Source organism: Heterodontus francisci, chromosome 8 (genome assembly GCF_036365525.1).
Source record: "Heterodontus francisci isolate sHetFra1 chromosome 8, sHetFra1.hap1, whole genome shotgun sequence".
In the NCBI taxonomy this organism is placed as follows: Eukaryota; Metazoa; Chordata; class Chondrichthyes; order Heterodontiformes; family Heterodontidae; genus Heterodontus; species Heterodontus francisci.
In genome coordinates, this window is record NC_090378.1 from 49,562,682 (window position 1) to 49,585,764 (window position 23,083).

Below are 23,083 nucleotides of genomic sequence, written 5' to 3' on the forward strand. Positions count from 1 at the left end.
GGCAGCAAATGCATGGGAACACCACCGCCTGCAAGTTCCCCTCCAAGTCACACACCATCCTGACTTGGAACTGTATCACCGTTCCTTCACTGTCGCTGGATCAAAATCCTGGAACTCCCTTCCTAACAGCACTGTGGGTGTGCCTACCTCACAAGCTCACCACCACCTTCTCAAGGGCAATTAGGGATGGGCAATAAATGATGGCCTAGCCAGTGACGCCCACATCCCATAAAAGAATTTTTTTTTTAAATTTCCAAGTTTGCTGATGACACAAAACTAGGTGGAAATTTGAATTGTGAGGAGGATGCAAAGAGGCTTCAAGGAAATTTAGACAGGCTAAGTGAGTGGTCAAAATCATGGCAGATGGAATATAATGTGGAAAAATGTGCAGTTATCGACTTTGGTATGAAAAAACAGAAATGCAGAGTATTTCTTAAATGATAAGAGATTGGGAAATGTTGATGTCCAAAGTGACCTGGATGTCCTTGTTCATGAGTCACTGAAAGCTAACAGGCAGGTGCAGCAAGCAATTGGGAAGGTAATTGTTATGTTGGCCTTTATTGCAAGAGGATTTGAGTACAGGAGTAAAGATGTCTTGCTGTAATTGTATAGAACCTCGGTGTGACTGTATCTGGACTATAGTGTACGGTTTTGGTCTCTTTACCTAAGGAAGGATATACTTGCCTTCGAGGCAACGAAGGTTCACCAGACAGATTTTTGGGATAACATGATTGTTCTATGAGGAGAGATTTAGGAGGCTGGGCCTTTATTATCTCGAGTTTAGAAGAATGAGAGGTGATCTCATTAAAACATACAAAATTCTTACAGAGCTCGACAGCTTAGATGCAGGAAGGATGCTTCCCTTGGCTGGGGGTGGTGGTGGGAGGCGGGTGGTCCAGAACCAGGGGATACAGCCCCAGAATATGGATTAGGCCATTTAGGACTGAGATGAGGAGGAATTTCTTCATTCAGAGGGTGGTGAATCTTTGTAATTCTCTACCCCAGAGGGCAGTAGAAGCTTAGTCATTAAGAATGTTCAAGTCAGAGATCGATTAGATTTCCACATATTAAAGGTATCAAGGGATATGGGGATAGTACGGGAAACAACATTGAGGTAGAAGTTCAGCCATGATCTAGTTGAATGGCGGAGCAGGCTCGAGGGACTGAATGGCCTACTCCAGCTTCTATTTCCTTGGTTCCTCTCCTCCCTCCTTTTCCTTGTCTCTACTTGCTTAAAACCTTTTACATCTTTAACTTTTTCTAGTTCTGATGAAAGGTCATTAATCTGAAAGATTGACCCAGCAGTAAAGAAGGAATCACTTTGAAGTATTCTCAGACAGCAAACCAGGAAGTAAATTGCACTGATTATCCTTCACTTTTAAGTACATTTTACAAAATAAATTATTGGAACATGTAAATGGGATTAAGATAGAAGCTGAAACATCTTTTAAAAAATTAAAAAATATTTGGAATCTTTCAACATCATAGAGAATTTTGACATTCCACAAATATAAAATTAATTTTTCAGGGCCAGAGAGGCTTTACAGCAATAATTATGAACTTAGTACATCATTTAAAAACCCAGTTACACCTCATTCAACAATAACAGTGAGACCAATAGCGTAAAAGGGAAAGTTCACGTCAGTTGAGATTTCTATTTGATTGTGGTCTGTGGGGACTTCAACATGCACCCTATGGAGAAGGGTAGAATCATTCACAGCAACGTCTGGATTTCTGTGTTTAACTGTACATGTGCGGAAGTTGCTGTCAGTTTCAGAAGTGCAATGACGGTGCGCATTGATGGTTTTGCCACCTTTACTACTGCAAAATCCTGGCCATTAACTCCTTTTCTCTCCCCTCATATGCTGCCTGATCTGCTGAGTATTTGCAGCATTTTCTGTTTTTATTTCAGATTTCTAGAATCTGCAGTATTTTGCTTTTCTATTCCTGATTAATTGTGGCTGAATACCTTTTTTGAATAGTGGTCAGCATGTAGAATCTTTGGTTTGATTCCACTTGATTTGACCCTTTTGATTTCATCTTCTTGTTTTTGCGAATATCTTTTTGGGTGGGCCAGCCATGCCCTGAAAATTTTAGTGGTCTTGCCTCTTTATGTATCCCAGTAGAAACTGGCTTGCTTGTTCCTACAGCTCCATTGGCTATCTTATTATAGGACCATTGGTGAAAAGAGGATTTGGCTGAGCTGTGTAGTCTTCAAGCTTATTTGAACACTTTCTGTCTTGGCTCCCAATTCAGTTTTTATAGAAATTGTCATATCAGTCTTCCATCTCCCCTGTTAATTTCTATCCTCTTGATGCTGAATTATGTTCCTTTTTGTGCTGTACATTCAATTAAAGCTACACAACGTAATATTTTAGAGTCTTGCATTTAGCAGAATAGTCTTTAATTCCATCATTTGTTTAAATGAACTGAAACCTGAATCCTAGAAATTAAAGGAGAATATTGTAAGCAACTAATCAACCTTTAATAATTAGTTGATTGTCATTTTTCGGGAAGGACTCATTTTTAACAATGCTAGACTTCTCATAGGAATCCGAATAGAAATTGTACTTGTAATATTGGGCAAATATCAGTGTTAGGAGTACTATTGTATAGTATACATGTAACTTTTTGTGTATTTTAGGCTTTAAAGAAGACCCTGTGATAATTCTGTTGGGTTGGGGTGGCTGCCAAGACAAGCATTTAGCAAAATACAGCAATATCTACAAAAATCAGGTGGGTATTGAGGAATATGGTTTCTTTTTATGTATTTACTCTAGAACATACTGATCAAAAAATTGCTCCACATTTAATTGTGGTTAGCACAAAACTATCCACATAACACTTTCCAAATTGTGCCCACGTATGTAAATTTCAAAAGCTACAAAAGACATTCAGTACTCAAAGGTAAGAGATGGAGAATCATTTGTTTTCCTATAATGAACTCAATAGTTTGCATAAAAATGAAACATTCAGCAGGTCAGGCAGGCAGGCATGTAGAGAGTGAAGCATTGGGCTAACATACATACATACGAATTAGGAGCAGGTCGATGATCATTTTGCTAGTTCTGACGCAAAGGCACCAACCTGAAACATTAATCCTATTTTTCTCCACAGTCCTGCCTGACTTGCTAAGTGTTTCCAGCATTTTCTGTTTTTATTTCAGATTTCCAGCATCTGCAGCATTTTGCTTTTTGTTCAACTGTTGTCATGTGTTGAAGGTGAACAGCATGTAGTGAAAGGGCACCAAAGATGATGGTTGAATTTACTTTGTCAGTCTCTACCGATAGGCATGTCCCTCAAGTTTTTCTATGCAACTTGTTTTCTGCAGCTGATCGCAATTATTTAAGATATCCAAGGGCAAATTATGTTTTGGTAAGAAAGTACTTAGAATTACGAATGAAACAGCACAGAAGGAGGACATTCAGCCCATTGTGCCTGTATCTACTCTTTGAAAGAGCTATCTAATTAGTCCCACTCCACTGCTCTTTCCCTATAGCCCGACAAAACTTTCCTCTTCGAGCATTTATCTAATTCCCTTTCAAAAGTTATTATTGAATCTGTTTCCACCACTGTTGGAGAAAAATCCAGATTATGCCCAATTGTTGAACAAATTCTCTGGACTCAGACATTGAGAATAAACACTTTATTGCATGATATCATGGGGAGCACACCTTACCTAAAGGCGGTCCAGTGCTACTTCAAAGAGCTACAGATCGCCGTGGACTTATATAGTATAAAAGAGGCAGAGCTAACAGTTTCACAATTAGATAAGCACCCACAAGATGGTCACAAGACCGCCTACGTGACGGTGCACCATGCAGAGTCTGTTATGAGTAAAGCGTTAGTTTCAACAATAACAAACTATAGTTCCTTAATTCAATGCCTACTCCAGACATCAATCTGGCCGTAACGTCTGATTGTGGTTAGCTGCTCTGTCTACATTTTATGACCATTGGTTAGATTAGCTACAAGCTGCGTCCTGTTTTTCTGCTTCTACAAAGTTACGTAACAAATAGCAAAGCTCAGCAAAAACTTCTCCCACAATCCCTGCTTTTATCATACCATGATAACACAACATCATCGTATGCAGAGGGGGAGGCAGAGACTTAAAGTAATCGTTGAAGCATACTGACTTTTTCTGCCATCGCGCTGTATCAGTCGCAAGGCCAAGCTAGCAATACATGATTGATTAATTTCATCTTAAATGTTCCCATAAACTTCTGTTCTCAAACTTCTGAAATTCTGTTCTCACTGTTTCCCCTCTTGACTCTTCAAAACCCTTTTAGGAATCCTTCCCTTGATCCCACCTAGGTGCCTTTAATGGTCTCTATGGTCTAGAAACAGCCTTCAACACCCAGAGGGGTCGCACTCAATACGTTGCCTGCTTATATCACAAAGGGGCAGCGGGAACTCTGTAAAGGCATAAGTTTTGCAGGGGCTTCAAATACTTGCTTACAAAATAAAAGGTGGTACACTTGTACATTTACCATCTCAATTAAGCATCACTGTTACATAATCGATTGTACAAACATAATACAATTTCATAAAGCACATTGATCATTCATTTGCTCACTTTAAGAATATATGAAAAGGTTATACAATTACCCTTTTATGGCATAACTAATTGTCCCTCCTTTTACAGAGCAAGTTCGAACACTAATTGCTTTTCTGGTAGCTGTCCAACCTGTGTTCATACATCCTCTTGCATTGCCTAATTAATATCTTAAGTTGCCAAATTAAGTATGTCACATCTAACACCATGATACCCAAAACCACTATCAGGACATGGGAGATAATTCTAAACCAGGGGTGTATCTGCTCGTCTGACCCCCAGTTCCATAGCTGCTCTGAATACATTTTATGACCATTGGTTAGATTAGCTACAAGCTGCATCCTGTTTTTCTGCTTCAGCAAAGTTACGTAACAATTAGCAAAGCTCAGCAAAAACTTCTCCCACAACCACCCTTTCAAGCAGTGCATTCCAGATCATAACAACCTGCTGTGTTTAAAAAAAAAAGTTTTCTCATGTCACCTCCCCGTAATTTTAATTTTGTTGCTCGTTTTAAAGGGAGTCACAGGTTCAATCCCCAATTTACAACTGAACAACTTAAAGTAGGATTAACATATTGTCACTTTCAATGTTATTCCTTCCCTGAAATTTCAGTTGTATTTGCTTCTTCAAAGGAGATTGACCAGGATGGTACCAGTGAAAATAGATTCTCTCTATCTACCCTATCTGATCAGCTTAATAACTTGAAGACTTCAATCAAATCACCCCTTCACCTTCTAAATTCCAGGGAATACAACCCTAGTTTGCATAATTTCTCATCGTAATTTAATCCTTAGAGTCCAGCTTCTGTTAAATCTACACTGCACTCCCTCCAAGGTCAATATATCCTTCCTAAGGTGTGGTGCCCAGACTGCTCGGAGTACTGCAGTTGTGGTCTAACAAGGGCTTTGTAAAGCTGCAGGCAAAGGCAGAGAAAGACAATGATTGATCCACTGGCAAAGTTCAAGGGGATAGTTGTGGGTTGAGTGAGTGGGATGCGAAGGTGGTTGGGAAGGTTAGTCCCCAGCAGGTGCACTTGATGTGAAGGTCAGCAAGAAAGTAAGATGGGTGTGGGGGCTGCTGCTCGTAAAGAGACAATAATGGTTGCCTCAGAGGGCTCGTTGAGAAATTCCAAGAGAGGTGGCAGAAGAGTAGAATGGCAGAAGAATAGTGATGGGTAGGGGTAGGAATTTGTGTGGGAGAGTACTTGAGAGTTTAATTGTTCTTCAAGTACCAGAGAGAACCCAGCATGAAATGTCTACTTTTTAAGTGTGATTATTAAGGTTATTTCATATAATAGACTATGGACATTTTGACTCCTATACTGAGATATTTTCTGTTGGTAGGAAAGTTTATCTGCACATTCCAAGCAGGGACAGGAATGGCAGCTCAACGTTTCTGGTTACAGGGTTTTCAGACGCGATAGGGAGGGGGATAAGAAAGAAGGGGGAGTGGCAATTTTGGTCAAGGAAACTATTACAGCTGTGAGGATGGATGATATGTTGGAAGGTTCATCAAATGAGGCAGTATGGATTGAGCGAAGGAACAAAAAAGGGTCAATCACACTGCTGGGATTGTACTATAGACCCGAAACAGTCAGAGGGAGATAGAAGAGCAGATATGTAGGCAAATCTCTGAGAAGTGCAAGAACAATAGGGCAGTAATAGTAGGGGATTTTAACTACCCCAATATTAACTGGTATAGTTTTAGTGTGAAAGGAATTGAGGGAGCAAAATTCTTAAGGTGCATTCAGGAGAACTTTTTTGCCCAGGATGTAGCAAGTCCAAAAAGAGAGGGTGCAGTTTTAGAATTAGTTCTGGGAAATGAAGCTGGGCAGATGGATGGAGTGACAGTGGGAGAGCATTTTGGTGGTAGTGATCATAATGCAGTCAGTCTTAACATAATTATGGAAAAGGACAAGGATAGAACGGGAGTTAAGTTCTCAATTGGGGCAAGGCCAATTTTACTAACTGAGGAGTGATTTAGCGAAAGTGGACTGGAAATAGCTACTTGAAGGTAAATCAGTGTCAGAACACTGGGAGGCATTCAAAGGGGAGATTCAAGGGGTTCAGAGTAAACATGTTCCCACAAAGGAAAAGGGTGAGACGGCCAAATCTAGAGTCCCATGGTTGTCAAGGAGTTTACAGGGTAAGATAAGGCAGAAAAGGAAAGCTTATAAGAACGAGGAGCAGGAGTAGGCAATTCAGCCTCTCGCGCCTGCTCTGCCATTCAATACAATCATGGCTGATCTCATCTCGGCCTCAACTCCACTTTCCTGCCCATTCTCCATAACCCTTCAACCCATTACTAATTAAAAATCTGTCTATCTCCTCCTTAAATTTACTCAATGTCCCAGCATCCACCGCACTCTGGGGTAGTGAATTCCACAGACTCACAGTCCTTTGAGAGAAGTTATTTCTCCTCATCTCTGTTTTAAATCTGCTACCCCTTATCCTAAAACTATGATCTCTTGTTCTAGATTTCCCCACCAAAGGAAACATCCTCTCTGCGTCTACTTTGTCAATCCCCTTAATCATCTCATGTACCTCAATTTGATCTCCTCTCATTCTTCTTTACTCTCCAGAGTTTAGGCCTAAACTGCTCAATCTCTCTTCATATGACAAACCCCTCAACTCTGGAATCAATCTCGTGAACCTCCTCTGAACTGCCTCCAATGCAACTACATTCCTCCTCAAGTAAGGGGACCAAAACCGCAGTACTCCAGGTGCGGTCTCGCTAATGCCTTGTACAGTTGCAGCAACACTTCCTTACTTTTATACTCTATTCCTTTAGCAATAAATGCTAAAATTCCATTTGCCTTCCTTATTACCTGCTGTACCTGCATACTAGTTTTCTGCGATTCATGCAGGAGGACACCCAGATCCCTCTGCACCGAAGCACTCTGAAGTTTCTCTCCATTTAGATAATAATTTGCCTTTCTATTCATCCGACCAAAATGGATAACCTCACACTTATCCACGTTAAACTCCATCTGCCAAATTTTGGCCCATTCACCTAACCTATTCATAACCATTTGTAAATTTTTTATTTCTTTATTGCAACTTACTATCCCACATATTTTAGTGTCATCTGCAAATTTGGCAATAGTACCTTCTATCCCTGCATCCAAGTTATTAATATAGATTGTAAATAGTTGGGACCCGAGGACCGAACCCTGTGGCACCCCACTAGTTACATCTTGCCAGTCAGAAAAAGACCCATTTATCCCAACTCTCTGTTTTCTGTTGGTTAGCCAATCCTCTATCCAAGCTAATAAATTGCCCCTAACCCCATGTGATCTTACCTTGTGTATTAACCTTTTGTGCGGCACCTTATCAAATGCCTTCTGGAAGTCCAGATATACTACATCTACAGTATCCCCATTATCCACTTTGCTTGTACAGCTTCGAAGAACTCTAGTAAATTAGTCAAACATGATTTACCCTTCATAAAACCATGCTGACTCTGATGGATTGCGTTTTGACTTTCTAAATGTCCTGTTATTACTTCCTTATTAATGGATTCTAACAATTTCCCAACAACAGATGTTAAACTAACTGGTCTATAGTTTCCTACTTTCTGCCTCCCTCCCTTTTTGAATAAGGGCGTGATATTAGCTCTTTTCTAATCCACGGAACCTTTCCTGCATCCAAACAATTTTGGAATATTGGTTATAATATCTATCTCTGCTGCCAATTCCATTAAGACCCTAGAATGTAGGTCATCAGGCCCTGGGGACTTGTCTGCCTTCAATCTCAATAGTTTGCTCAGTACTTTTTCCCTAATGATGATGATTGTTCTAAGTTCCTCCCTTTCTATAACCTCTGCATTACCTGTTACTATTGGGATGGTACTAATGTCCTCCACCATGAAAACTGAGGCAAAATACTGATTTATGTCTCCGCCATTTCTGTGTTACCCTCTATTAACTCCCCAGTCTCATCCTCCAAGTGACCAACATTCACTTTAGCTACTCTCTTCCCTTTTATATACTTATAGAAGCTTTTGCTATCTGTTTTTATGTTTTGCACTAGTTTTCTTTCATAATTTACCTTTGCACTTTTTATTACTTTTTTAGTAACCCTTTGTCGATCTTTAAAAGTTTCCCAATCTTCCAGCCTGCCACTGCCCTTTGCAATATGGTATGCCTTAGTTTTTGTCTTTGTTATCCTTAACTTCCTTGCTTAGCCATGGATGTTTTTTCCCCCTCTTAGAATCTTTCTTCCTCTCTGGAATACATCTTAGTTGGGAGGAATTGAATATCTTCTTAAACATTTGCCACTGCTCATCAACTGTCCTACCTGCCCAGTCCACTAGGGTCAAATCTGTCCTCATGCCTATGTAATTACCTTTGTTTAACTCCAGAACGCGAGTGTGGGACTCCAGTTTCTTGCCCTTAAAATGAATTTGAAATTCTAGCATGGTATGATCATGCTAGAGGATCCTTAACTATGAGATCATTAATTAATCCCACCTCATTACACAATACCAAATCTAGAATAGCCTGCTCCCTGGTTGGTTCCACAACATATTGCTCCAAAAAACAATCTGTAATACTTTTCTTACAACCGACCGCTCCTGTCAAAGCCCCCAATCAAAATATACAATTCTGATTGTGGTGGGAGAGACGCACTGATAATTCAATCCCATCGCTCCACAGATCGCCTAACATATCATTTAAAACTTTCCAAATTAAAGAAAGACCCACCAAATTGTACCATCTATTAACACCCGAATGAGGTTAACCAAACCAGGTGTCTTTAAATCAACAAATTAACTATTTAATTAAAAGAACTAAATTCTTAGATACAATGAACATTTAAAAATAGAAAAGTTAGAGTCCTTGCAAATTTACAGTCCAATGTTGTTCGAAGACCCCCGCAGAATGTTGTTCGAAAACCCCCGCAGAATGTTGTTCGATGACCCCCGCAGAATGTTGCTCGAAGTCCTCGCAGAATATCAACAATTAACGACTTGCAAACACTTTTAACTGAATCAATCTGACTTGAGTTTTTTTTGAGGGATAAAAGATGGTCACAGTCTAACTTCCGTTTCTTCAATTTAAATTACCAGAGATCTCTGTCTTGACTTGACTTTTTAGAATTTTGAGAGATAATAATTAAACAGACAAAAATTGCGGAACTACTGTTTGGGGACCTGTAGATTACTCCCACCAGGGTCTTATTTCCCTTGCTATTTCTTATTTCTACCCAGACTGATTCTACATCTTGACCTCCAGTGCCTATATCGTTTCTCACTACAGCACTGATCTCTTCCTTTACTAACAAAGCTACACCACTTCCTTTTCCTTCCTGCCTGTCCTTCCGAAATACTGAGTACCCTTGGATATTCAATTCCCAAACCTGGTTTCCCTGCAACCATGTCTCCGTAATCGCCACTAAATCATATCCATTCGTCTCTTTGCGCTGTTACCTCATTTATTTTATTCCGAATGCTTCGTGCTTTCAGATACAAAGCCTTTAAGTTTGTTCTATTATCAAATTTCCCCACTCTTGTACGATTCCTTGGTGCAATATGACGTTCACACGTTCTGTCCCTTTTATTTTCTGGTAACAATCAGCCTCATCACTAACCTGCTCTCCTACCTTCTCCTTTAACTTTGACTTCCTAATTTTCATGCAACTGAACTTATGTCTGACACTGAGAACTCAATACTACAGACAGCTGAGAGGAGTATAGGAACGGCAAAATCAGGAAATTAGGAAAACAAAGAGAGGGTATGGAAAAATATTGGCAAGCAAAATCAAGGTGAACCCAAAGATGTTTTATCAATACATTAAGAGTACGATGATCACTAAGGAGAGGGTAGGGCCCATAAGAGACCAAAATGGTAACCTGTGTGTAGGGGCGGAAGATGTTGGTATGGTTCTTAATGAATACTTTGTGTCTGTCTTCACAAAAGAGGGAGATGATGCAGATATTGTAGTTAAGGCGGAGGAGTGTGAAGTATCGGATGTAATAAACATAGGGAAAGAGGAAGTATTAATGGGACTAGCATCCTTGAAAGTTGATAAATCACCAGGGCCAGATGAAATGTACCTTAGGCTGTTAAAAGAAGAAAGAGAGGAAATAGCAGAAGGTCTGACCATCATTTTCCAGTCCTCACTGGATACATGTGTGGTGCCAGAGGATTGGAGAACTGCTAACATTGTATCTCTGTTTAAAAAGGGAGCAGTAATGGGCAAATTATTGGAATCTATTCTGAGAGACAGTATAAACTGTCACTTGGAAAGGCACAGGTTAATCAAGGATAGTTAAGGGAAAATCTTGTTTGACCAACTTGATGAAATATTTTGAAGAAGTAACAAGGAAGATAGATGAGGGTAGTGCAGTTGATGTGGTCTACATAGATTTTAGCAAGGCTTTTGCCAAGGTCCCACATGGCAGACTGGTTAAAAACCATGTGATCCAGGGAAAGGCAGCAAGGTGGATACAAAATTGACTCAGTGGCAGGAAACAAAGGGTAATTGTTGACAGGTGTTTTAGCGACTGGAGGGCTATTTCCAGTGGTGTTCTGCAGGGCTCAGTACTGGGTACCCTGCTTTTTGTGGTATATATTAATGATTTGAACGTAAATGTAGGGAGCATGATCAAGAAATTTGCAGACAACACAAAGATTGGCCGTGTGATAGAAAGTGAGGAGGATAGCTGTAGGCTGCAGCAAGATATTGATGGTCTGGTCAGATGGGCAGAAAAGTGGTAAATGGAATTCAGCTTGGAGAAGTGTGAGGTGATGCATTTGGGGAGGTCAAACAAGGCAAAGGAATGCCCAATAAATGGGAAAATACTGAAGTGTAGAGGATGTGAGGGACCTTGGGAGTGAATGTCCACAGATCCCTGAACGTAGCAGGACAGGTCGATAAGGTGGTTAAGAAGGCATATGGAATCCTTTCCTTTATTAGCTGAGGTATAGAATATAAGTGCGGGGAGGTTATGTTGGAACTGTATAACTAATCGGTTCTGCCACAACTTGAATACTGTGTGCAGTTCTGGTCACCTCATTACAGAAAGGATATAATTGCACTAGAGAGGGTACTGAGGAGATTTATGAGGTTGTTGCCAGGACTCGAAAATTGCAACTAAGAGGCAAGATTGGAGAGGCTGGGGTTGTTTTCCTTGGAACAGAGAAGGCGGAGGGGAGATCTGATTGAAATGGTCAAAATTTTGAGGGGCCTGGATAGAGTGGAGGTGAAGGGCCTATTTACCTTAGCAGGGAGGTCAGGGATGAGGGGCATAGATTTAAAGTAATTGGTAGAAAAATTAGAGGGGAAATGAGGAAAAACCTTTTCACCCAGAGGGTGGTGGGGGTCTGGAATTCACTGCCTGAAAGGGTAGTTGAGGCAGCGACCCTCAACTCATTCAAAAGAACTCTGGATATGCACCTCAAGTGCTGTAACCTGCAGGGCTACGGACCAAATGCTGGAAGGTGGGATTAGAATAGGTGGATCGTTTTTCAGCCGGCACAGACACGATGGGCCAAGTGGCCTCTTTCTGTGCCTTAAACTGTCTATGATTCCAAATGAACAGCTTTTTTTTTGTGAAGATTGTTGAAAGAAATTTGCCCGTAAAATGTGGTCGAAAAGTATAGCATGACAGACAGCAAATATGTGCACTTATATAGTTTTTATTAATGCACTTCTGTTACCATGTATGGGTCTGCCTCAGATATTCCTTCAAGGATAGTGATGTTGTTCACTTCTGTAAGTGATTTAAGTATCTTACATTGTGCATTATGATTGCAGTAGTTACCAAGGGGTATAACAATTAGGATGCCTTTATAATCCAAACTGTATATAATTTCATGAATTTCCTTGGGAATTCTCTTGTTAGGGCATCATCGCTTTGATGGAAGATGGGTAAAAATTCAGAAATTATTGCAGCGGTGAGCCGCTGAGGAAATTCCTGGTACATGTCTTTCGTGCGGGCTTTCGCAAGCACTTCTCCAGTCTTTCAGTAAGCAGACCAAGGAACATTTTAGTGAGGCACAGCCTGGTGCAGTTTAGCTAAGCTGCTTTATTTTGCAGGCAGCAAATTAACTTATAGACTATCAATTAAAGTTAGTTCCATTTCTCCCACTCAATCACAGTTCTCTCCTTGAAAAAATAGTAAACCGCATGTTTTATCCCTTTCATGGGTTGACTTGTTCTTTTTAGCATTACCTTTCTTTCAAGACAACGCGACACTGCATGAACTGACCTTCTGCATCTTGGCTGCCAGCACCAGACCTGCACCATGCAATCTTTTATATAGAGATCTTGGGGGAGGCGGTAGTGTAGTGATAATGTCACTAGACTAGTAACCCAGAACCCAAGCTAATGCTGTGGGGACATGGGTCCAAATCCCACCACGGCAGATGGTGGAATTTGAATTTAATTAATAAAATGTGGAATTGAAAAGCTAGTCTCGTGTTGATCATGAAAGTATTGACGATTGTTGTAAAATCCCGTCTGGTTCACTAATGTCCTTTAGGAAAGTAAATCTGCCATCCTTACCTGGTCTGGCCTACATGTAACTCCAGACCCACAGCAATGTGGTTGACTCTCAAATGCCCTGTGAAATGGCTGAGCAAGCCACTCCGTTGTATTGAACTGCTACAAAGTCCAAGAAAAGGAATGAAACTGGACAGACCAACCGGCATTGACCTAGGCACTGTTAACAACAACAGCAAACCTAGCCCTGTCAACACTGCAAAGTCCTCCTTACTAACACCTGGGGACTTATGCCAAAATCGGGCGAGCTGTCCCACAGACCAGTCAAGCAACAGCCCGACTTAGTCATGCTCATGAAATCATATCTTGCAGACAATGTCCCAGACACCATCATCACCATCCCTGGGTGTGTCCTGTCCCACTGGCAGGACAGATCCAACAGAGGTGGTGGTACAGTCGGGAAGGAATTGCCCTGAGAGTCCTCAACATTGACTCCAGATCCCATGAAGTCTGGTAGCATCAGGTCAAACATGAGCAAGGAAACCTCTTGCTGATTACCAACCACTGCCCCTCCTCGGCTGATGAATCAGTGCCTCTCCATGTTGAACACCAATTGGAAGAATCACTGAGGCTAGCAAGGGCACAAAATGTACTCTGGGTAGGGGACTTCAATGTCCATCACCAAGAGTGGTTCGGTAGCACCACCACTGACCGAGCTGGTGGAGTCCGAAAGGAGATGGCTGCTAGACTGGGTGAGGGAACCAACATGAGGGAAAAATATACTTGACTTCATCCTCACCAATCTGCCTGCCGCAAATGCGTCTGTCCATGACAGTATTGGTAGGAGTGACCACTGCACAGTGCTTGTGGAGACAAAGTCCCGTCTTCACATTGAGGATACCCACCATTGTGTTCTGTGGCACCACCACTGTGTTAAATGGAATAGATTTCGAACAGATCTAGCAATGCAAAACTGAGCATCCATGAGGCCCTTTGGGCCATCAGCAGCAGCAGAATTGCAGACCACAATCTGTAACCTCATGGCCCGGCATATCCCCAATTCTACCATTACCATCAAGCCGGGGGACCAACCCTGGTTCAATGAAGAGTGCAGGAGTGCATGTCAAGAGCAGCAGCAGGCATACCTTAAAATGAGGTGTCAGACTGGTGAAGCTACAACACAGGACTGCTTGAAAGCCTAACCATGGAAGCAGCATGCAATAGACAGAACCAAGCGATCCCACAACCAACGGATCAGATCTAAGCTCTGTAGTCCTGCCACATCCAGTCATGAATGGTGGACAATTAAACAACTAACAGGAGGAGGAGGCTCCACAAATATCCCCACCCTCAACGATGGGGAGCTCAGCACGTCAGTGCAAAAGACAAGGCTGAAGCATTTGCATCCATCTTCAGCCAGGAGTGCCGATGGATGATCCATCTCGGTCTCCTCCTGAGGTCTCCAGCATCACAGGTGCCAGTCTTCAGCCAATCCGATTCACTCCTCGTGATATCAAGAAATGGCTGAAGGCACTGGATACGGGAAAGGCTATGAGCTCTCACAACATTCTGGCAATAGTACTGAAGACTTTTGCTGCAGAACTGGCCGCATCCCTAACCAAGCTGTTCCAGTACAGCTACAACGCTGTCATCTACCCGGCAATGTGCAAAATTGCTCAGATATGTCCTGTGCACAAAAAGTAGGGCAAATCCAACCAGCCCTATCAGTCTTCACCCGATCATCAGCAAAGTGATGGAAGGGGTTGTCGACATTGCTATCATGCGGCACTGGCTCAGCAATAACCTGCTCACTGACACTAAGTTTGAGTTTTGCCAGGGCCACTCAGCTGTTGGCCTAACATGGACAAAAGAGCTGAACTCTAGAGGTGAGGTAAGAGTGACTGCCCTTGACATCAAGGCAGCATTTGACCGAGTATGGCATCAAAGAGCCCTAGCAAAACTGGTGTCACTGGGATTCGGGGAAAACCGTCCGCTGGTTGGAGTCGTACCGAGCACAAAGGAAGATGGTTGTGTTGTTGGAGGTCAATCATCTCTGTCCCAGGGCATCACTGCAGGAGTTTCTCAGGGTAGTGTCCTCGGCCCAACCATCTTCAGCTGATTCATCAATGACCTTCCCACCATCATAAGGTCAGATGTGGGGATGTTCGCTGATAATTGCACAATGTTCAGCACCATTCGTGACTCCTCAGATACTGAAGCAGCCCATGTTCATATGCAGCAAGACCTGGACAACATCCATGGTTGGGCTGATAAGTAGCAAGTTACATTCGTGCCACACAAGTGCCAGGCATTGACCATCTCAAACAGGTGAGAATCTAACCATCTCCCCTTGACGTTCAATGGCATTATCATCGCTGAATCCCCCACCATCAACATCTAGGGGTCACCATTGACCAGAAACTGAACTGGAGTAGCCACATAAATGCTGTGGCTACAAGAACAGGTCAGAGGCTGGGAATTCTGCAGCGAGTAACTCCTGTCTCCCCAATGCCTAGCCACCATCCACAATTCACAAGTCAGGAATGTGACGGAATACTCTCCATTTGCTTGGATGAGTGCAGTTCCAACAACACTCAAGAAGCTCGACACCATCCAGGACAAAGCAGCCCACTTGATTGGCACCCCATCCAACACCTTCAGTATTCACTCCCTCCACTGTCGCTGCGCAGAGGCAGCAGTGTGTACCATCTACAAGATGCACTGCAGCAATTTACCAACTCTCCTTCGACAGCACCTTCCAAACCCGCGACCTCGACCACCTAGAAGGACGAGGGCAGCAGATGCAAGTTCCCCTCCAAGTCACACACCATCCTGACTTGGAACTGTATCACCGTTCCTTCACTGTCACTGGGCCAACATCCTGGAACTCCCTTCCTAACAGCACTGTTACTGCACCTACTGCAGCGGTTCAAGAAAGCAGCTCACCACCTTCTCAAGGGCAATTAGGGATGGGCAATAAATGCTGGCCTTACCAGCGATGCCCACATCCCCCAAATGAATAAATTTAAAAAAATCTGTCTCTCTTGTTTGTTCTCCTAGCAAGTTAAAGGGCTGTGCCTTCAACTCCTTTTTCTCTCCAAGAATTTGCCAGTAAGCCTGTTAACCAAATCAACTACCTCCTCATCGGAGAAATAGATACTCTGAAGGTACTAAATTCTCAGCACAAATGAACAGAATTATCCCCACGATAATACGTATCATAATTTTGTTAGGTCACCTATAATGAAACAATGAATTTTCTGGTTTTGGTGGACTACAATAAGGAAAGCTGGCTGTTTACCAAAATTAAATCTTCTAACTCCCCACCCCCTGTTCTGTGTCTTAGTGACTGCAGCCTGAGGATTTTTAAACCTGTGCAAATTCAATTTCCACTCTGTCTCTTGTATATTGAAAATCCTACACAGTTATCATAGAATTCACTACTGTCTCTCTTCCTTGCTTAAAGAACATGTTCATCTAGAGATAGTGATCAATGTCCTTTGTATACTGTATTAAAACATATTTACTTTTCTTGTTTCAGAGTTGTATAGTTCTCAGATATACCGCTCCATGGCGCCTGATATTTTTCCCTGGAACCTTCAGCAGAAATCTCCATTGCACTGCAAGAAAACTCTTAGATCTTCTGTTTGACATTGGCATTGAAGAGCATCCAATCTTGTTCCATGTTTTCAGTAATGGCGGATGCATGTTGTACCGCCACATTGTTGAGCTCCAGTGTAACAAAACTGAAACTTATTTCACCAAGTTAAATGTAGTAGGAACCATTTTTGATAGTGCACCTGGAAACAGGAACCTCCAGGGTGGTATCCGTGCACTGTATACTAGCTTGGGTTCTTCAACCAATGTTCTTGTGAAGTGCTTTGCTATTCCTGCTTTTGTCTTGATTGTACTCCTGAAGGCTGTGCTTTATCCAATAACACAGTTTATTTCCCTGTCAAACTATGATGCTTTGAAGGCGGACCCATCGAGGTGGCCTCAACTTTACTTGTATTCGAAAGCAGATAAAATAATTTCTTGCAAGGATATAGAGGCTATGATCAAAATGAGAAAACTGTTAGCTATTCAAGTACAATCTGTGAATTTTAACACATCACAGCATGTAAACCATTTTCGAGAATTCCCTAATGAGTATTCCACAAAGTGCATCAGTTTCCTCAAAGAATGCATTCAGCAGACACGTTTGACTAGATTCTTTGACAGAAAGAACATTTAATGCAATGAATAATTTAAAATCCAAGGTAACAGTCAAGGCACTATAATTGGTTTCAGTGCCCCTTGGCCTCGGCTAGGTGTGGGGTGGAGGGGGGTGTTGCAGGGGAAGAAATCAGCCAGTATTCCTACTTCTAATTGTTATTTAATGACTCCTGGAAAGTGCACATGTGAATTTTGGGTCACGATAGCATAAAGCTCAGCTATTACCCTTCATGGCAGAATAACCTACTAGCACTTGTTGTCTTGGGTGGCGTGAGAAATGGCTACTTAGGTGAAATCTTAGAGGACTGCCATCACCCAAGACATCGGCACCTTCAGAATGAGATGGCATATTTAGGAGGGCATGAAATTTTTAAAAATTCAAAGTCTCTCGCAGGGTATGTCCATTCCCATTCCAAGATTTTTGCAATTATTCTTAGAGATATTGCACAAAAATTTTTGAAAAATAGCACTAGCTGAATAATGTCAGATCCAACAGCCATATTATGAGTTTGATGTAGTTTATGTTCTGATAATGTAAGATCAACCAATCAACTAACTTTTGTTTGTATATTAACAGTGAATGCGTATAGTATTTAAATCTTTGTGTAAACAAAAAATAGCAGTGCAATATTGTTCTGAATGGTTTACAGAATTGGGAGAATTTTTTTATTGATTTTTCAGGACACGAGCATAGTTGGCAAGGCCAGCATTTACTGCCCATCCCTAATTGATCTGGGAAGGTGGTGACAGGCCTTCTTCCCTGAACTGCTGCAGTCCATGTGGTGTAGCTGCTCCCACAATGCTGTAAAGTAGGGAGTTCCAGGATTTTGACTCGGCAATAATGAAGGAATAGCAATATATGTCCAAGACAGAAATTATGTTTTCCCATGCACCTACAACCCTTGAGCTGGAAGTTGCGGAATCAGGAGGTGCTGCCAAAGAAGCCTTAGTAAGTTGCTGTGGTGCATTCTGTAGATAGTACACATTGCAGCTGTGGTACAGAACGTCATACAGGGTGAAAGAATAAATTCTTTCTCATTTGTTCAACTATCTATGTCTGGAGCCATCTCAAGCCCTACAACCTTCCACAATCTCTGTGCTCCTCCAGTTCTGACCTCTTGTGTACACCCTATTTTAATCACCCTACCATTGGGACCTGTCCCTTCGGCTGCATGAGCGCTGGGCTCTTGAATTCCCTCCCTAAGCCTTTTTACCTTTCTGTTCTTTATGATGTTTCATAAAAGCCTACCTCTTTGGCTAGGCTTTTCATCATGTATCCTAAAATCTCTTCATGTGGCTCGGTGTCAAATTTTGATAATGCTCCTGTGAAGCACCTTGGGTTATTTTACTGTGTTAAAGGCACTATATAGATGCAATTTGTTGTTCTGCCTCTTGTGAAACTCTTACAAAGGGGGTCTGACTTCCCTCTAATGTCCTGACCCCGTACTAAGTATCAATTGCACAAAACAGACTTTGGATACAATTCCACTTTATGTGGAACACCTTAATTAACTCACCAAGCAGTAGTATGTACTTACAACACCAGTTGCTTAGTAGACCCGTGTACACGGCTCATTCCCAGGTGGTCAGGTCCGCCGAATGACTTCTGCACGACTTCCTGTGACTGACCAAGTCACACTTCCTGGCTGAAGCAACAATGTCCTTGTGAGCTGTGGCTTTATACCCCTTTCTGACCCTGGCCCCTTGACATATCAGGTAATGTTTTGTTTTGGGTCATCCGATTGGGTTTCAGTGCCTTATCAATCCCACCCTGGCTATGCAAGACCACCTGCATGTGGTCATATCCTCCTGTCAGCAGGGGGAGTTCTTGGGTGCATGGATGTGATGTCTGCATATTGATAAGGCAAGAAGGAAACCATTCACGCATATTTCAAAAGACCATTGTCCGTGAGTGTGGTTGTAGACAGGCTGTTTGATGTTTTAACAGCCCAGGCTACCACATCAGTGGTATGACATAACGTGTGTGCGTGCGTGCGTGCGGGGGGGGGGGTCCTTGTTCAGTTACATTGTCTTTCATTTTTAAAAAGTCCAATATGAACTTCAGCGATGATGTCTTTAGTCAGAATTCTTTTCACTTTGTCCCAATGTCCTTTGCCTCCATGTTTTTACCACCCAGTGAACTCCACATGCTGGTCCACACCACAACTGGTTACATTTTACTTATGAACAGAAATGTAGGAGATATGAACATGCCTCACAGCATAACAAAAATACAAGAGATATCCAAATGCCTTACACTCTGGATAAGTTGGCTGAAAGCATGTCATTCCAGAGTTTGGTGCATCACTGTAACCATGCAAGCAAGCATTGTCTGTTAGCCTCTCCAACCTATACAGTGGTCTTGTATTGCTTCTCAGCTTTTGGTTCCTCAGTGGTTCTATCGTCTATGCAGCTTTTATGCTTGTAAAGTTTGTAAACATATTTTGCAGTGGATTTTCTACCATTTTGCACTGGTATTGATGTCAACTTCTTGCATTGAAACACAAATTATTATTTTTCTTAACTGCCTTAGCTGCTGCCGTTTGACATCCCCCATTTCTGGCCTCTTACGTATTCCTGATTTTAATCAGGATTTGCAAGTGTGACAGTGGTCACCTGTGATCTTTGTTAGAATATTGCTCTGCTCAAGGCCACAACACATAAATTGGCTTAAGCTTCAATCAATGTCTCTCAGTCCATCGTTCAAGGAATGAATCCGTAGCACTCTTTTAAGAATCTTCTGGCACAATATTACAATAATACAGCAAGAAACCTATCTATATTTTGGTTACTCACTGTAACTTTGACTAGTTGGATTTGATAGGCTTTTACTGTTTCTTTTTTGTAATGTATGAATCTCTTTCTTTGTCTCCTTTTTTCTTTCTTGCTTTCTCCTTTCTCTTTGTCTTTTCTCTCTCTCTCTCTTTCAGATTGCTAATGATTTCTTCCAGTGGAAACTTTGACTGATGGGGCAAGCTGGCCACCATCATGTTCCTACAGATTGCTCAGCATGTTTCCTGGCAAGTTTCTTCATTTTTTTCCCCTCAGTAACGAATTGTTCCTGTCAAAATAAAGGTCTAAACAAAATAAATATCATATTATTGTGAAATGTATATTGTTAAATCTATCCACTGAATTGCCTTTGGCCTTTTAATGTCTCCATTAAAGATTTTACTTGACAGCTATTGCCTGTCACAAAGATCCAGACTTGGATTTGATATTTTTGCACAGAACTGTGATTCAATGGGCTGAATTTGGATAGTGCAGTGTACCTAATATCTCAGGATGCATCTGTGCCATTCAGTCAGCTTTGACGGTTGCTGCTCAAAATTTTTTTTAAAATTTGAGGAAAAGCTGGAGGAAATTTCAAAATATTCTACTTTGCTTGTTTTTAAGAAGAGGGGCTTTGTGATTGACGAAAATGACTACTAATCACACATCTTTAGTACTTTTTGGGCTTGATTTTTAGCCCCTATTGGGGCTGGGAGTAGAGACAGGCAGGTGCTAAAAATTGCACCGTCAGCCGACATGCTGGTTTCCCGCTGCCATCCCATCACCAGGCCATTTTCGCAGAAGGAGGATGGGAGGGAGAGACCTATTCAGGCCAATTAAAGGAGGCTGACTGGGACTTTCCAGTCAGTCTCCAGGTTTCCAGAGGCAGCGGGGGCCAATTTAGCTGCCTGGAGGTGGTCTCTCAGCAGCATGCTTAGAGACCCTCCCTGCTTGCCTGGGTGCAGCAACAGCTACAGGACACCCTGTAGAGGGGTTCCCCCCCAACAGTGGTAGTCTGGCTGCAAAAGCCATTTTTTTTACTTTAAATTCAAAAAGGTTGGAGAGAGCGCACCTCAATTTTACTTGCCTGCCCTCCTTAACTAGATGGTGAACCCATCCTCTGACCATTAATTGGCCGCTCCAGGGAACATTGCGTGACTGTTTCCTACACAGTGTGGGCTTCTGACCCCCATTTGCGCCTGTTGGTTAGGTTCAGAAGCCCACAGGGAAAATCCTGCCCTTTCTTTTCAATTAATGTTAATGCATGATATTCAGAGAGATAGTTTCTTTCCACACTGTAATTGAGTTCATCTTTCAAAAAGTTTAGTTGGATCTTTAAAGCATACGACTTCTAATTAACTCAGCTGGTTATTGCCTATGCTATATTGGTGATTAGAAAATGTAAATATTCTTATTGCTTGGAGTTGTAGAGGCAGAGACATTTAATGGTTTGTTTTTTAAATATTGAAAACAATGTTGAATATTGAAAGCTTATTATCACCTATGCTTCATTCATAGTAATTTACATGCTATTCTAGCCTTCAGTGATAGAGACATGCAGACTCAGATACACGAATCACACAACAGCAAAAATGTTGGGGCAAAATGGCTGTAGATTCTGTAATTGATGGTGGAACAAGTTGAAGGGAGGGGGAAATCCCACAGGAGCCCTGTGTTCCAAATGCGTAGGATGAGGGGCAGAGATGTAGGACTCGAGGTGATTGCAAAGAAAGAGAAGGGCTTCAATTCACGAATTGAAGTTGAGGATTTTGAAATTGATGTGCTGGGGAAGGGAGCCTGTAGAATTTGGTGAGGATCAGAGTGAAAACTCAGTGAAATTTTGTGCAAGATATGAGCGCCAGGGGTCTGGATGAATTCAAGTTTCTTGTGAGTTTTGAGACTAGCAACGGGACATTGTATTGTCCTGATTTGACCTTTCCAGAGTTGTAGATGAGAGTTTCAAAACAATAAGCATGAGCGAGACAGAGAAAAGACAGTGGAAAGGATATTGTGGTCCATTATGTCAAAAGATATGAGAAGTCAAGGAGGAATAATACACCATGCCGACATGCAGCATATTGCTCGTGGCTCTGACTAGAGTGATCTCAGCACGAAGGATAGGGTGGAAGCCAGATTGAAGGGATTTAAACAAGGAGTAGTGAAAAAGGTGGATAGAGAATTTGGTGGGGAAAGATGCCATCTAGGCCCTTAAGAATGAAAATGGAGGTTGGAGATGGAATGGCATTCAGACAAGACAGAATGATTTAAGAATTTAAGGATTATTACAACAATTTTGAAAGTCAGGGGGGTGGACAGGAACATTACCAGAGAAAAGGGATAAGTATGCATCAATTATTTGTGCTGAGGAGGGGTAGTTGAGTGGTCAGGAGCTGAGTGAGGAATGGATCAAGGGTACAAGATATAAGTTCCATGGAAGAGGTGAGGGTTGGGGAAAAATAAATGGGGAGAAGCTATAGAATTGTAAGTTGAGAGTGGTGAAAGTTGGAAGTAGTTGAGGAATGCAGCTGTTATATAGCTTCAGTTTGGAGACTATTATTCCTCATGGCCAGTGTCAAATGAGAAGATGATGAATGCAGAGTAGAGAGATTGGTGGAGATAGCAGTGGAGGAAAGGAGTTTTGAATTTCCATCCATACCTGCTTCCCCAAATGTTCCTGGAGTAATAGGATTATTTAGCTGCAGAAACATCATACTTTTTATCCAGATCCAGCATGGATAGTAACTGATCAGACACCATAGGCTGGATTTTTGGCTCATGCTGGGATCGGAGGTGGGCTGGGCTGAAAATTATCCCGCTGGCCGGCGTGCCAGTTTCCCAGATCCATCCTGCCTCCAGGCCATTTTTGTGGAGGCAGGATCAGGGCCAATTAGGGGGCCAGTTTAAGCACCAGAAGGCTGGCACCCAGCGGCAAGTTGGAGGGTCAGTACTCTAGGCAGGCCTGGAGGTCCGCCCTCCCTGCCTGCCTGGTTGCAGGAGCAGCCACAGGCCGCCCTGTGGTAGCAGTTTCCCTCCTTGCCCCGAGTGATGGCCTGGCTGCTGAATCGATCTTTCAGTTAAAGATTTTAAAAAGTTG

General features: G+C 42.1%; 2 protein-coding genes across 4 annotated transcripts in view; one reads left to right on the forward strand and one right to left on the reverse strand.

The window, feature by feature from the left end:
* The window catches only part of armh1 (armadillo like helical domain containing 1), a 75,733-nt gene extending 70,888 nt beyond the window's left edge, over positions 1-4,845 (reverse strand). Inside the window, exon 1 of the mRNA XM_068037115.1 lies at positions 4,609-4,845. Within this exon, the coding sequence (XP_067893216.1) occupies positions 4,609-4,697 (89 nt within the window). The 5' untranslated portion in view covers positions 4,698-4,845. The remainder of the gene's footprint in view (positions 1-4,608) is intronic.
* Positions 1-20,418, forward strand: part of tmem53 (transmembrane protein 53) — a 34,574-nt gene extending 14,156 nt beyond the window's left edge. For 2 of the 3 annotated variants that reach the window (XM_068037120.1, XM_068037121.1), the window contains exons 2-3: positions 2,645-2,736; positions 16,544-20,418. In XM_068037120.1, coding sequence (XP_067893221.1) covers positions 2,645-2,736; positions 16,544-17,236 — 785 coding nt within the window. In that variant the 3' untranslated portion in view covers positions 17,237-20,418. The remainder of the gene's footprint in view (positions 1-2,644; positions 2,737-16,543) is intronic. The other variant, XM_068037122.1, reaches the window with a different exon arrangement.
* Positions 20,419-23,083: the final 2,665 nt, after the last annotated feature.